Genomic DNA, 13,247 nt, shown 5'->3' with positions numbered 1-13,247 from the left:
TCGAGAGGGAGAGAGATCGATCGCGTCCTCGACTCGCGGAGATTCGCCGCGATTGTGCGAGACCGTGGCCGATTTATCTCATGGCTTGCCATGGAGAACGGAGAGAGCCATGAGTGCGCGGCGCGGGAAATAACTATTACCCTTGACCATGGTGCACGGCCGAGGCTATATCCCGTATGCCAATAGTAATAATGGGCGCACGGTGCATCCATTTGCCTTTTTCATTTCGTCTCGCTTACGGGAACGGCCGCCCGCCGGGGATCGTTTAATGACATCGTGTTGCCGGTACGGCGAGACGCAGCATCCAGAATTCAATCGCATTTTTCTTCCAACGTCCGATTGCTTGTACTCTACTCGCGCCGTACGGTCGATCGCGCAATTTCGAACATGCACGAAATTGCAGCTGGCAAGCGACGATGACGACGGCGGCAGCGGCGACGTTGCGAGGAATACCCGTCTCGGATGCGCTCGTAAGTCGACGTGTAGTCCGCGCTTCGGATTATATTACAGGTGAAATGAAGCCGCGATCCCGTATAACGTTTCGTATTAAATGCAGGTGCCGCCTTGAATTAGATTTGAACAAAAACTTTGATGGGGTAATCGAGGAAACCTTATTTTCCAGAGCAATGATCCGCCCATAAAGGATGATGATATCAGCAAATAGCATTGTAAGCGCGATAACAATAGTATATTATAATATCCGCCAATATGTATAACGTTAAAAATAAATTCTATTTTAGATTCTATATAATATTAGAAATTATTAAAATCCTTCGAAATCATAAAGTGAGTCGGTCTTGAAAAAAGAGTGAAAATTTTTCATTCAAACAAGAGTAGCAAATTTTTATTCTTTTTCTTTTTAAAGGAAGATTTTGAAGTGAGATCCATTAAAAAAAAATGGAATCTCACTCCTTTTTATGAAGTAAGGCTTCATTCCTTGGATTGATTCCAAAAGAATGAAATCTCATTCCTACAGAGTGAAAATCTATGCCATTCTTGTTCAAGATTATATTCAATATTATCTAATTTTTCTTGTTAATTTTTTTTAGAAGGTAGCATCATGAGCCACTTTAACACAAAATCACAATGCAGTGCAGCATGGCAATAGCAACAGTGTAATAACTTAATAGAATCGATTCCGAGAAGGAGTCGCTTAAAGTGACGGTTAACTGATCGCTTACAAGAAGCTATGACCAGAGGCGGCTTTAAAACTAACGAGGTTTCAGGATGGAAAGTGGCTATTGTGCCCTGGCGTGAGACCCTTACGCGTGTAAGGCCCTCGCAATGAACCTCGCAGAAAAAAATCGCTTGTTTCAATTTAGCCTAAGGAGAGCATTTATCGCGCGATCCACTGAGGTCTTTGCACTAGTAAGGTTGAAGTGTTCGCTTAGTTCAGCCCTACGGCAAAGCTGCCTTTAGCATATATCTACTGAATAAAATCCTAATTAAAGTACAATTCAATTATTATAAAGTAATAGATCTATATTTGTATTTTCGACGATTCACTCACCGTTGACAAATCACCATTGCCATCACCCGGATCAATGCGGATCAACGCGACAGCCAGGAACGCTTTTATCGGATTGAGAAGCTCCATTGTCGGTCTTAGACGACGAGTCACGTTCTATCGACGACGCTTCTCGATTCCGACCTCATACACTTTCCTCCTCTCATCCTCATTCAGGGGACGCGTGAAATCGACCGAAACGTTCGATAGAGAGGTCTTTTCGGCAACGCAAAAAAAGATTGTAGAAGAGATTCCACGTCTCAGGAATCTCGGGAATTAGTACATAATAAAGTGCAGTGATCGTAAGGTGTGTCCCTCGCTATCGTCCCACATGCAACCAGCAATTCCTGTATCGATCGTCGTGCTGGGCCTGAATCCTTAGCCCGCGAGCCCGTTAACTGCGCTCGTTACGTTACAACATTCCTCATGGGGCTATATAAATCATGCGTCTTTTAATCGGTCGAACGACATACCTCTTCTCAACTCACATGTGTACCTTTAAACCGTTCGAATGTTATACATATTAGATGGTCGCCGGGAAGAACCGAGAATTTAGCGATTAAATATTTTTAACATTTTCTTGCTTCTGCGACTGTTCGTGAAATAAGCTTTGAAAATTTGATCGAGGAATATGAATTTTACGCAAACAAGACGTGATATATTTAAAAGTGGCGAGAACTCGATTTTTCATAAATTTCATATGCGCGGCGGTGTCTCGGTTATAACTTTTACATTATTGATAAGCATGCTGCCGCGACATTTTCACGTCTTCATCGTTATTCTCCGTTATTTCAGAGCGTCTTTCATTATTGAGAGCTCTATAAACAGTTCGAATATCGAATAGCCATGAGTTGCATTAAAACCTCGTCGACGTGCAATGAAACGGGGAGAGCAAATCCAATATTTCGTGTCAAGCTATCGACGCGCGATCGGGTTATCTCGCTGCTATACTTCAACGCGGTAATGCGGTTGGCGAGGCGCTTTTACGTAACGCCAGATCATTTACATCGGTATCGGAAACCAACGGCGCGGAATATTGCGTCATGGGATCTTCGTGTGCATCGACAAATTCGTCGTCGTCTATTCACTCCATCTGGCGTACTTACGTTCGCGCGCGGAATCGATCATGCGTACGGATCTACCTGCGAAATCGGTGCCCCCCAGGCTTTCCGGAAATACCAGCTATGCTCAGCTACAAAATCTTGCAAAGTAAGAAGGCTATAGTGACAGAGAATGAGATGTAACTGATGTAGTCGTGTGGATGTAATGCAGAAAAAAACATAAGTCATGATAGGCTATTGTATAGATGCGATTACGTATACGTTCTTTTTGCCTTACCTTATCTATTCACGACTACGACAGTTACACTGCAAATCCAAGTATGTAGTAATAAGTAACTTTACACACGTCGCACGGAAAGAACGGTCGAAACATCTAAAAATTTATCTAAATAAAGATCTATAAATAATTTTGTTGTAATTATGTATGCAGAATGCTTCAGCTGACTCCTTGAATACCAAATTTTTGCAGCAGTGCTTAGTATGTTTAAATTTCCTACATAAAATTATTAGTGCAACGAAATTATTTTCAGATTTGTATCTAACTAAACTTTTAGACATTTTAATAAAATTGTTCTTTTCATCCAATGACTCAGTTTTCCGTGTAGAAATAATACCGTGTATTGCATGTAAGATAAATTTACATATATTTATATGTGTAGTATAGTGTTACTTTTACACGAAAAATTAAATCATATACCGAAAGAACAGTTTTGCTGCAGCATGTAAAAATTTAACTAGATACAGAACTAGATCTGAAAATATAATTTTGGATCATCAAAATAATTATGTAGACCGCTAAAATTAGTTGAGGTATATCAGAACTTTTTATAACATTGCTTGAGTGTATAATTATGTATTTTGACGGTCCAACAAAATTATTTTTATATCTGTATCTACCTCAATTTTTAGATAGATACTCCAGCAAAATCGGTCTTTCCCTGCATGAAGTCACTTATGAGTTATTACACACTCGGGCTTGGAGTGCATAACGTCTCATTTTCTGCCATCAGCTGAAATCGGGAAATATATTTTTCTACCTCCGGATTTCATTGCGACCGAATCACTTCACGTCGATATTCATCCGATATTGTCACCGCCGAAGGCGGAAACGACCGATCTGTAATCAACGTTTCGCGACACGTGTTCTCCGCTGCAAAGAAATATAAAGGATTACGTGTATATGATACATGAGGCGTTCCGGAAGTCGGTCGCTTCCTCTCGTGCAAACAGCCGTTCATCACGGTTCGGCGTACGTAATAGACGTAGATTTTCCTTTTTCGATCGCGCCGTTATTTATTCCGTTAATCATTAATAATTTCCTCAACATGTATTTCCTTGACGATCCCTCATTCTCGACGTACGATTAATTATCTTCTAATAATTTCTAAGAATTAATTGTTATCTTTTAAGGTCCTATAAATAGATAAAGCATAAATTCCGACAACGCGAATGCGATGAAGTTAAAATATCGACTTTTCTTTATCCTCGTGCTCGCGCATTCGTCCTGGATTCGACAACTCGAGGACTTCTCCACCTACGTCAGTGGCAACGCACTCGCTATACCTCAGCGGAAGTGGCTCCTCGCAACCGCATTTTAATACCGTTCATTTGACAAACGCTCGTCTTTCTCCCCAGGTCTCGTCATTAATCTCCGGACGTAGACTTGACGAGTAGACCGTTATCGTGCGTACAAGTATCGCCAGGTATTATTCTACGTTTTTTATTCTTTCGATGCAACGTTTTATTCATAGAGTGTTATTAAAGAAATTTCCCATTGCAATGGCGTAATAACCGTCGGTAATGCTATTGCTTCGGCTGTGTTAATTAAGCGTATTCTCTTCATCTCGCGTTCTATTTGATTTTAATTACGATTATATGAATCAACGCTCCGTAAAGAAGGGAGAACTTCCTTCGCGCGAAATAACATGGTGTATAGCATCCTTGACTTTGTAAATTTTACAAGAAACGTGTGGATTACGTGTCGTACTTTTCCACGAGACGATATTCACGATTTATCACAAAGTACTCGACAGTGGTCGGCACGCTTCGTACGATCAGACGGTTCTGTCGGACTTTCGCGCTGACACGGCAAGACGATTGAAATCCTTGCACGGCGAAACCGATACACCATTGACGATCCGCTATCTCCATACGTCATACGTCCGATCGGCCAATGTGATCATGCTATTTTCCGTATCGCGATCACCCGCGACGGAAGGATTCGCCGTGGCGTGTTACACGCGGGATTGGCCACGTCGGCACTACGACGCTCGAGGAAATCGCAAATTCCGTGTACACGTCGCGTAGCCAAACGGTGACTAATGCCGGCGAGTCCGCGGCTCTCCTACCTCACGTATACCTAGACTCGCGTGCAGCATGCATGCATCGCTGCATATAAGTCCCGTCCATATCTACTGCCCACCTTGCGTTTTCCTGGCGGTTGCCTACCTTGACAGCGCGTAATTTTCTTTGTTCGCCGGACCCACGGTTGGTAGCGACCATGTTTACGCAAAACTGTGCCAGGCACGTAGATAAGATTATAGGTAATTAGAGACAGTTGGGGAAGACATTAACACGTCGATTAGCGCGAAGAAAATTGCGACTCATCGATGACGCTTATTAAGCATTTATTTTCTCTAGACTTATTACGTAACAACGTGTTGTTTCTCTTTAATACTGAATAATATTTTTATCATAATTGTCATAATTTCTTCTTTTCTTTCTTTTTAGGCCTATGGCCTGTTTTACACCTCTCTTATATGCTTATGATGTGCACACGCTGGTTATTCAATTGCCACAAGCATATCATAATTTGTATAACTTAATTAGTTGTAGGTACTACAAGCAACAATAATTAACGCAAATTTGGTTTAAATATTTTTAAAATATTTTAAATATCACGATATTTTTTGAATATTTTAAATATTACCGTAACTGTTGGAGCAAAAATTTAATGTTAAAAAGATATTGTGCACTGAACCGATGTAATGGATTTTTCAAAAAAATCTCGATTATGGAATATATTTGAAGAAGAGCAATTATATGGCGCCAGCACCGATCCCAATCAAAATATGCAATGGCCAACAACAATAACTCCTGTGGCCACTCTACGTGTTAACACAAATAACGAAACGAATGGTTGCCCGATGCAAATGAAAACACACAGGAAAATGCCAGGTCGCGGCCGATGTAAAATTCATGTTTTTTTTTTTATCTGGACAGCAGACTTTAGCGTCGTACGTCAGAAGTGACTTATCGACACTGCCTCGCTTCATAGAATCATTCGCACGTGAATAGGCACTCGTGTGGAGAACAATTCTTAATGCTAAACGCGGAGCACGACCACCGAGCGTGGCAATAATCGCGGCGAGGTATCGTCGTAAGAAATAAGCAGACGGCGTTCATTGTACAGTTACAAAGTATTGTTCCATACGCACGTACAGGTCACAGTGGATTTGACATTTTATAACCACTTCCTGATTATATTATCATACCCCCGGGAGTGCGTGAGTATGCGTGCCGCATGTAGGTAGCATGTTACGTTACATCGCGCGATATTCATTGCGCTCGCACTACGACGATTCGTCATGGCGATCGAACAATCTCGCGCTGCGATTGCGTAGGTGTCTAGTGAATACGCGATATTCGCTAATGAGCATCTTACTTTCACTCACGCGAGACGAGATTACGTGCGGTCCATTAGCGGTTGCGTTAACGGTCGTAAGTACGCTAGATCATACCGCTCGAAATGGCTCTTGCATCGCCTACTTGGAATTTCCTCTTCACTCTAGATCAGATCTAATAGTCGGCAAATTACGATCGTGAGAAAAAAAAACTTATTTTTCTGTGGCTTGCATAATTATACTATTATTAAATTTAAATTGAATAATTACAATTATTATTATTCGAATTTTATCAATAAATATTATATACTTTTCTTGGCTCACAAAATTTAAAATACTTGTTACTGTTGTGGCTGTTTAAATAAATAAATGTGTCCCTTGCCATAGAATCATTCTTTTAACTACAATTCACTACGTAATCAATACTAGTTTCTTTTTCGATCTCTAAAATGGAATAAATTTCACCAATCATTTATTTATTAATCATCTCTCGGCTAATAAAATAAATGCAATAATAGATTAAAAAGAACTGCTAGATTTATATGGAACTGTAATCAATGGTATGACATATCTGATAAATGATATATCTAAATTCAATCCTGACCATTTGTGGACAAGTCATGTGGTGAAACTGTTTTAAATGACCGACTTCTTCAATTTATTACTGAGCTTTCGCAATACTTAATTAATTGACTATGCGCCACAATTCATTTTCTAGGACAATTTGCATCATTATTGTATCATTATGCTTCTCATAAGTTGTGCAAATGTTATTATTAGCAATTACGTACTGAAAATGACTTACAACGAAAGTCGAAACGTTTATATTTTTGTTATAAAAATAAATTTATACGCACGTAATCTTCTTGTGTTGGCTCTTATAAGTATTTTCTAAAACTTTTAGAATAAATTTCACTCTTAAAAATTTAAAATTGAGCCACGTTTTTTCAAGGCCGGCTTAATTTTCAACCTTTAAGGTAAGATTCCACTTCTAAGAATTTATATAGAGAAAGCTTTACATTCTTTTCATTTATATGGTTCAGAACCTAAATCTATCGTTTGATAAACGAGTATAAGTGTTTAAAAGTGACCCAAGTCGTACTGCAAGTCATACTCTATATGAAGACGACGTTACAACCTAGTTCTCGCTAGCAGAAAGTTCGGATTACAATGTGTACATGGCCGATAAGTGTCGCGATATCGATCGTTTTGTTATCCATTGCAGACACAGAAGCGCAATTTGCGAGTTCTAATCCGGCAGCAATAGCCCGTGCGTGTATCTGTAAGCCGAACAATGTCGAGTTCGGCAGGACGATATGCAAATAGCTACAAGCAACGGCACAGCAATCGGCCTCTAATCTGGCGGGGTGAATGGTTAATGCCTTACGGTACCGCAAACGATACCACACGCGTGTATCAAACGGAAAGATTGTGTTATTCCGCACCAGTATTACCGTTACATGCGATCCTTTCTCTATTTCGCTGGTCTATTCGATGAATTTGCCCTGACCGCGAGATTGTGCGAAAACTTCGCATCGGAAATATCGCAACTTCTCTCGTATCGTAGTCGAGTTGTTATCTGCAAACTACCTCTATTCTGATTGGCTTGTGAATCACCAGTATTACCATTAGACGATCATCATGGGAGATATATACTGAAAGTATCACTTTTCCTGTATTCATTTCTTATCTGTGGATTCCTCGATTAATTCAAACGCTGTATTATTCGCTTATAATTTATTATATTTTATTAAATGAAAAATAAGTAATTGTTATTTTTATTTTATAACGTACTGTTTTTTTAGTTCAAGCTATTGTTATTTACTTTTGTCTTTTAATTTACAAGAATAAACTTTTATAACTTTTAGTGACCTTTATCTCGACATTTTCTCTATCAGGAAAAGCTTAATTTTAAATCAGTAATAATCTCGTAGAGATGGAAAAAGAAGTGACGAAATCGAAAACAACTCGTAAAGCTTCATAAGCCGCACGTTTGCCTTGTTTATCTGTAATATTCTCATGCAGCTTTATGTACGTTTAAAATACTACACAGCACGCTTCTAAATACGCGATTGATAGAAGTAATTAATTTTATTTAGACATGGATTATCAAAGCCGGGCGCGTAACTGTAATTAACGACTAGTCTGTCGTGCGCTGTTTGCGCACTTGTGCGAAACCGCAGAATCGATTAGTACCATTAAAATCATTAGACGTGAAAAAGATCGAACACGTATCTACCTGGCCAGCGTGGTGCCATTGCCATCGGGTTGTAATACCGTTTAGCGAATGCACGCCTGCAGGCCTGTACGTATATCAGTTTCTAATCTGTGACAGAGCACGCGGGACATGTTTCGTACGAGGGTCGTGTGCACGTAACGAAGCGTGTAGGTACGTTGCACGCGCGTTCATCGCGCCACGCATATAATTATGCACGCGCGCGCGAATCCTGAAGTCCTCTCAGAATTATTGCGGTGCGTTCGCGTGTGAATTACCGCTCAAGCATCCCTCAGTGGATAATACAAATGGAGGAATTCAGGAATATTGCTGTAATGTATGTCGCTTCCCATACGTAGCATTCATCGACCTTATTTCTCGTAAATGAGCAATTAGGATGGCTAAAATTGTACTGCGTGTATATATATAGAATCGTAATAATCACATGAAGAGGACAATTTTGCTAAAATATCGAAACATTTAATTGGGTATAGACTCAACAATAATTTTGTTGGATCATCAAAATAATTACGTAGTAATGTCAAGCATGAAGAGCAATGCTGCAAAAAGTTTTAGCAACTAGTTTGAACGTCCTACATAATTATTTTAACTAATAAAATTGTAATAAAGTTTTTTTCGCTATCTAACTAAATTTTTAGGTACCTACTTCAGTAAACCATCCTTTCCGTGCAGTGAAATAAATTCTTACGTAATTATCATATATTTCTTTATTCTCTTTAATCGATCCCAGACAAAATAAATCAATTCATTAAAATGCCATTCTTGTGGATTTAACCAGATCACTTTTTCAATGTGTGTATATGAATGCATGGCTGTTTTTAATATTAGAGGTTATAAAGAAGGTATAAAAGTATTTTTAATACGTTTGATTATAAAGGAGTAAAAAATATTAATATTAAAGGTTATAAAGAGGAATATAAATAAAAACTTGCGACATACAAACATTTTACAATATTTTTCTAGGGAAGGAATTATGTGATTTTGGATTAAATATAATATATCGCTGAATTATTTGATACTCTCTTGAATAACACCTTGTACTTCAAGACAAACTCAACCCGGAAAAGATAGAAAAAGAATTCGTATGAAGAAGTATCGTGCAGAAAGGCGCGTCTCAATTGCGTTTTGAATTGAGAGAGCTCTCAAGATCCAGACTAATAACACTCGAGGGAAGTTGCGTAAAGGAGAAGCGCGATATGCAAATGCAAATATGGTTTTCCAAGCGTCGTCGCGCGGGTAGTGTGTGTTGTGACTCATCGGTCAGTCTCTCTTGTTCTGTCCTCATCCCTCGACCCACGCGACCTGACCATTGACCAACCCACAACTCGTTGATTCGCTTCGTACTCATCCGTGGCGTATTAAAATAAGGAAACACTCGCACTTGTAAACCGATTAACTTACACCAGCAAGCGTGCACATTCAATTGCATATACGATCGCAATTGCAGGAAAGCGATTGATGCAAAATCGATGCTCGCAACTAGAGAGTCAACTACAGCGCTAAAAATGCTCCAGATCGTCGTTGCAGAGTGCTTATTATATGCGCGTGTGTTGGCTGTGAACGTTAGTAACGACCGAATAAAAGCAGCATAACCTCGAGAATCGCTCGCAACAGGTGTATGAACGTTACGTAACGTAAATACCACGTGGATGACACATACAATATATGTATACGTATACAATGAAGTTCTTGGACAATACGTCAAAGAACTCTGTCTTATCTACAGATCAATTTGCAGTAGAAAGAGATTCTTCTTCTCTTCTAGAAAGAATTAGTAAAATGTAAGATCTTATAACAAGTTCGTAAGATTTTTGTGAAATTAATAAATTTCTTGTAATAATAATAATTTTGTTATCAAATTAGATAATACTAAGAAAATTGTTATACTTATTTTCATCATATTTTATTGTTATTCATATTTCGTTGTTATTCGTGCAATTATCATTCCGTCCATTGCGCCAATATTTGTCAAATCAAATCTGATCTGTCATAAAAGACGACGCAACAATTTACTAGACACGCATGTTAAATTACCGTTATTTTCTCGTTATTTGTACAAGAATTTTCCACTGCTGTCGTACAGGTTTTCAGCTCGATGTCGCGTAGTGCAATCGCACCGCGCACGTATCGTTGGCCGAGCTCATTATGCTCGATTATCATACTCTATGACAGGTATTGCAACGGTATATATACACGGAACGAACGGTTTTGCTAAGGTAAGTTTTCTAAAAGTTTAGCTACAAATCTGAAATTAATTTTGTTGGACTATTAAGATAATTATGTAGAACGTTTAAACGTTAATGATAAAGCTTTAATATAGAAAACATTTAACATTCTAGCAACCAGTTTGATAGGAAAATTGTATATAATTATTTTAATCATATCCAAACAAAATTATTTTTAGATTTATATTCAGCTAATTTTTAACTTTTTACTTGAACGAAACCGTTCTTTCTATAATACATATATACAGTAACATGGCCAACAAATATTAAAAAAGTTGTAAAATACGTAAATAATTAGATTGCCAGACTAGAAAACTTTATAAATAAAATAAATTCTTTTGTTTTCATAAAAAGAAGATATTTATTTAATAAAAATAAATTAGAATTATTTTTAAAATAAATTATAACACTATTTTTTATCTAAAGTCTTTTGTTCCAAGACAGTCTTTCAATTCTCTATTGTTTTATTTTACGTCAAATGACATTCTTATTTAGGAATCAGCTAATCGTATTTCTCTTGCGAACCCGTAATTAACCGTTGCGTTAATTAAGTCTCGGTAGATCTATGTCTTTATCTTAGCGCCTACGTCAGTATTACCGATCTTAAACTCATTCGCAATTCCGACAGCTGCGATCAATTAACGTGATTACTTGATTAGCATAAGATCGAAACTCACCGATGCCAAGATGGTGACGAGATAACGCTGAGTCCTTTCGTAGTCGAGCGTTCGATTGACCGTGACCTGTCCCTGGTGCGGCAGATTGATGCTGAAATAGCCGTATCCGTCGACAGTGGTGATCCTGTTGCGTCCGACACCCTCGTTGCTACCAATCCTGCTGCCATCGCCAGGCGCAATCGAGTACTCGACGATACCATTGACACCGGCGTCGGCGTCGATCGCGTCGACGTTCTTGAAGATCGTCGAACCGACCGGAGTGAGCTGCGAACAAAACAACGTGTAGCATTATTTTTTATGTATATAATATAATATATAATATATAATATGATACATATATAATAATATCATATATTATATATTTTCAATATAAAGCTGCCTCTACGTAATTTGCAAATTGCAAAACGTAGTTCATAAATGCAGATGAAGAAAATAATACCGTATGCAAGATGCACGCAAATGCAAACCAACCACATGCTATGAATTGAAAATGTCAACACGACAGCTTTGACATTTTAAAACGTGGATATTTTAGTTAGGTTAAAGGAACTTACTATGTGTCCGATGTTTACGGATCTTCATTTTGCGTCTGCGTTTACGAGCTACGTTTTGCGATTTACGAATTAGAGGCAACTTAATAATTCATCTTTCGCTAAAGAGGAAATGCACGAGGCAAAGTGGAAATCGCGACTTTCCTTCCGCGCCTCCAGCTGCGATGAGAAATCGCAAGACGATATATATTCCTTGGAATCGAACGGGATTAAATTTATGCGGCACGCTTTACGCGGTTTTAGAGGGATGCTAGTTAATTGAAGGCCGACGGGGTCAGACACGAGTCTGGTCGTCGAGGATTAATAATTCGACCGGGAATACACCGCGAGTTGGAACAGGCCAAGCAGGTTGTTCGCGCGGGATGTGCAACCTGCGTGCGCGAGAGGATCTACTGAGTATAAGGGCGAGACCTTGTTGGGGATTACTCGAAAATAATTCAAAGGCTTTTTGCACCGACGAAAGTCGCGCGCGTTTCCGATTAATCCGTGGAGATAAGTCGGCGACTACTGTGCGGCGCGACCGGAACGCGTATTCTCGTTCACGGCGATCAGCTCAGCTTCTCGTTGCTTCGCGCCAATATTCGTTGTACTTTCGGACTTATCTAACGGGATCAGGAACCTCCTTCAAAATACTGCGCTCAGTCAGCGTGTCTATTTTAGAATTCTGTTATACAGTAGAATAACACAGAACTCTATTTTAAAGACTGCTATTCATAGAAATTTCTACTTACAGAAATCGCCACGTCTACGAATTCCGTACTTCGTAATAAACGTAACAATAAGAACGGCTTTCTCTTATAATACAGGTTTTTTTTAATGATTCAACAGCCTTAACTTCAACTGTAGTAAATGTAACGTAAGAGAATGAAGACAGCGAATGGTATACATTCGTACAATACTTGAGAGGAGAGTTAATTAACAAGTCCTCAGGATTAAAAATAAGCCAACTAAATGATGTTCCCACGGAAACAATTCAAGCAGAATAATCCTGGTCATTAGCCACGGCTATGATGGCGAGGAAGTCGTCGCTCCTCGCTTACTTAGCAACACGCAGTTAATTTTCAGCTTTTTGACGGCGCTAAACGAGCAAAGGTAAGAAAGCGAAGGTGGACCGTTTCCGGCGCTCGCAATCATTTTGTTATCCCGAAAGCGATTATCACCGCTTGTTCTCGCTTGTTCTCGCATGTTCTCGCGACAGTACTGGTTGCCTGCCGCTCACTGCGGATTAATTAACTCAAGCGTGAGCCGACGATCTTGATCTCGATCTCTCAGAAGAACTCCCGCGATTCTGCAATTATGCACGGCAGGTGGAGCAGAGGTTGCGCTCTCGATGAGAATACAATTTTGCCGGTTTCCACGGTAAGATT

The 13,247-nt window shown here is 39.2% G+C and overlaps 1 protein-coding gene across 1 annotated transcript in view; it reads right to left on the bottom strand.

Moving 5' to 3' along the window:
- Cad99C (cadherin 99C) overlaps window positions 1-13,247 on the bottom strand; it is a 121,375-nt gene that overhangs the window by 11,744 nt on the left and 96,384 nt on the right. Inside the window, exon 6 of the mRNA XM_018547212.1 lies at window positions 11,330-11,593. Within this exon, the coding sequence (XP_018402714.1) occupies window positions 11,330-11,593 (264 nt within the window). The remainder of the gene's footprint in view (window positions 1-11,329; window positions 11,594-13,247) is intronic.

The sequence above is a fragment of the Cyphomyrmex costatus genome, unplaced genomic scaffold, assembly GCF_001594065.2.
Source record: "Cyphomyrmex costatus isolate MS0001 unplaced genomic scaffold, Ccosl1.0 scaffold61, whole genome shotgun sequence".
Taxonomy (NCBI): Eukaryota; Metazoa; Arthropoda; class Insecta; order Hymenoptera; family Formicidae; genus Cyphomyrmex; species Cyphomyrmex costatus.
This window is presented reverse-complemented; position numbering and strand designations above follow the sequence as displayed.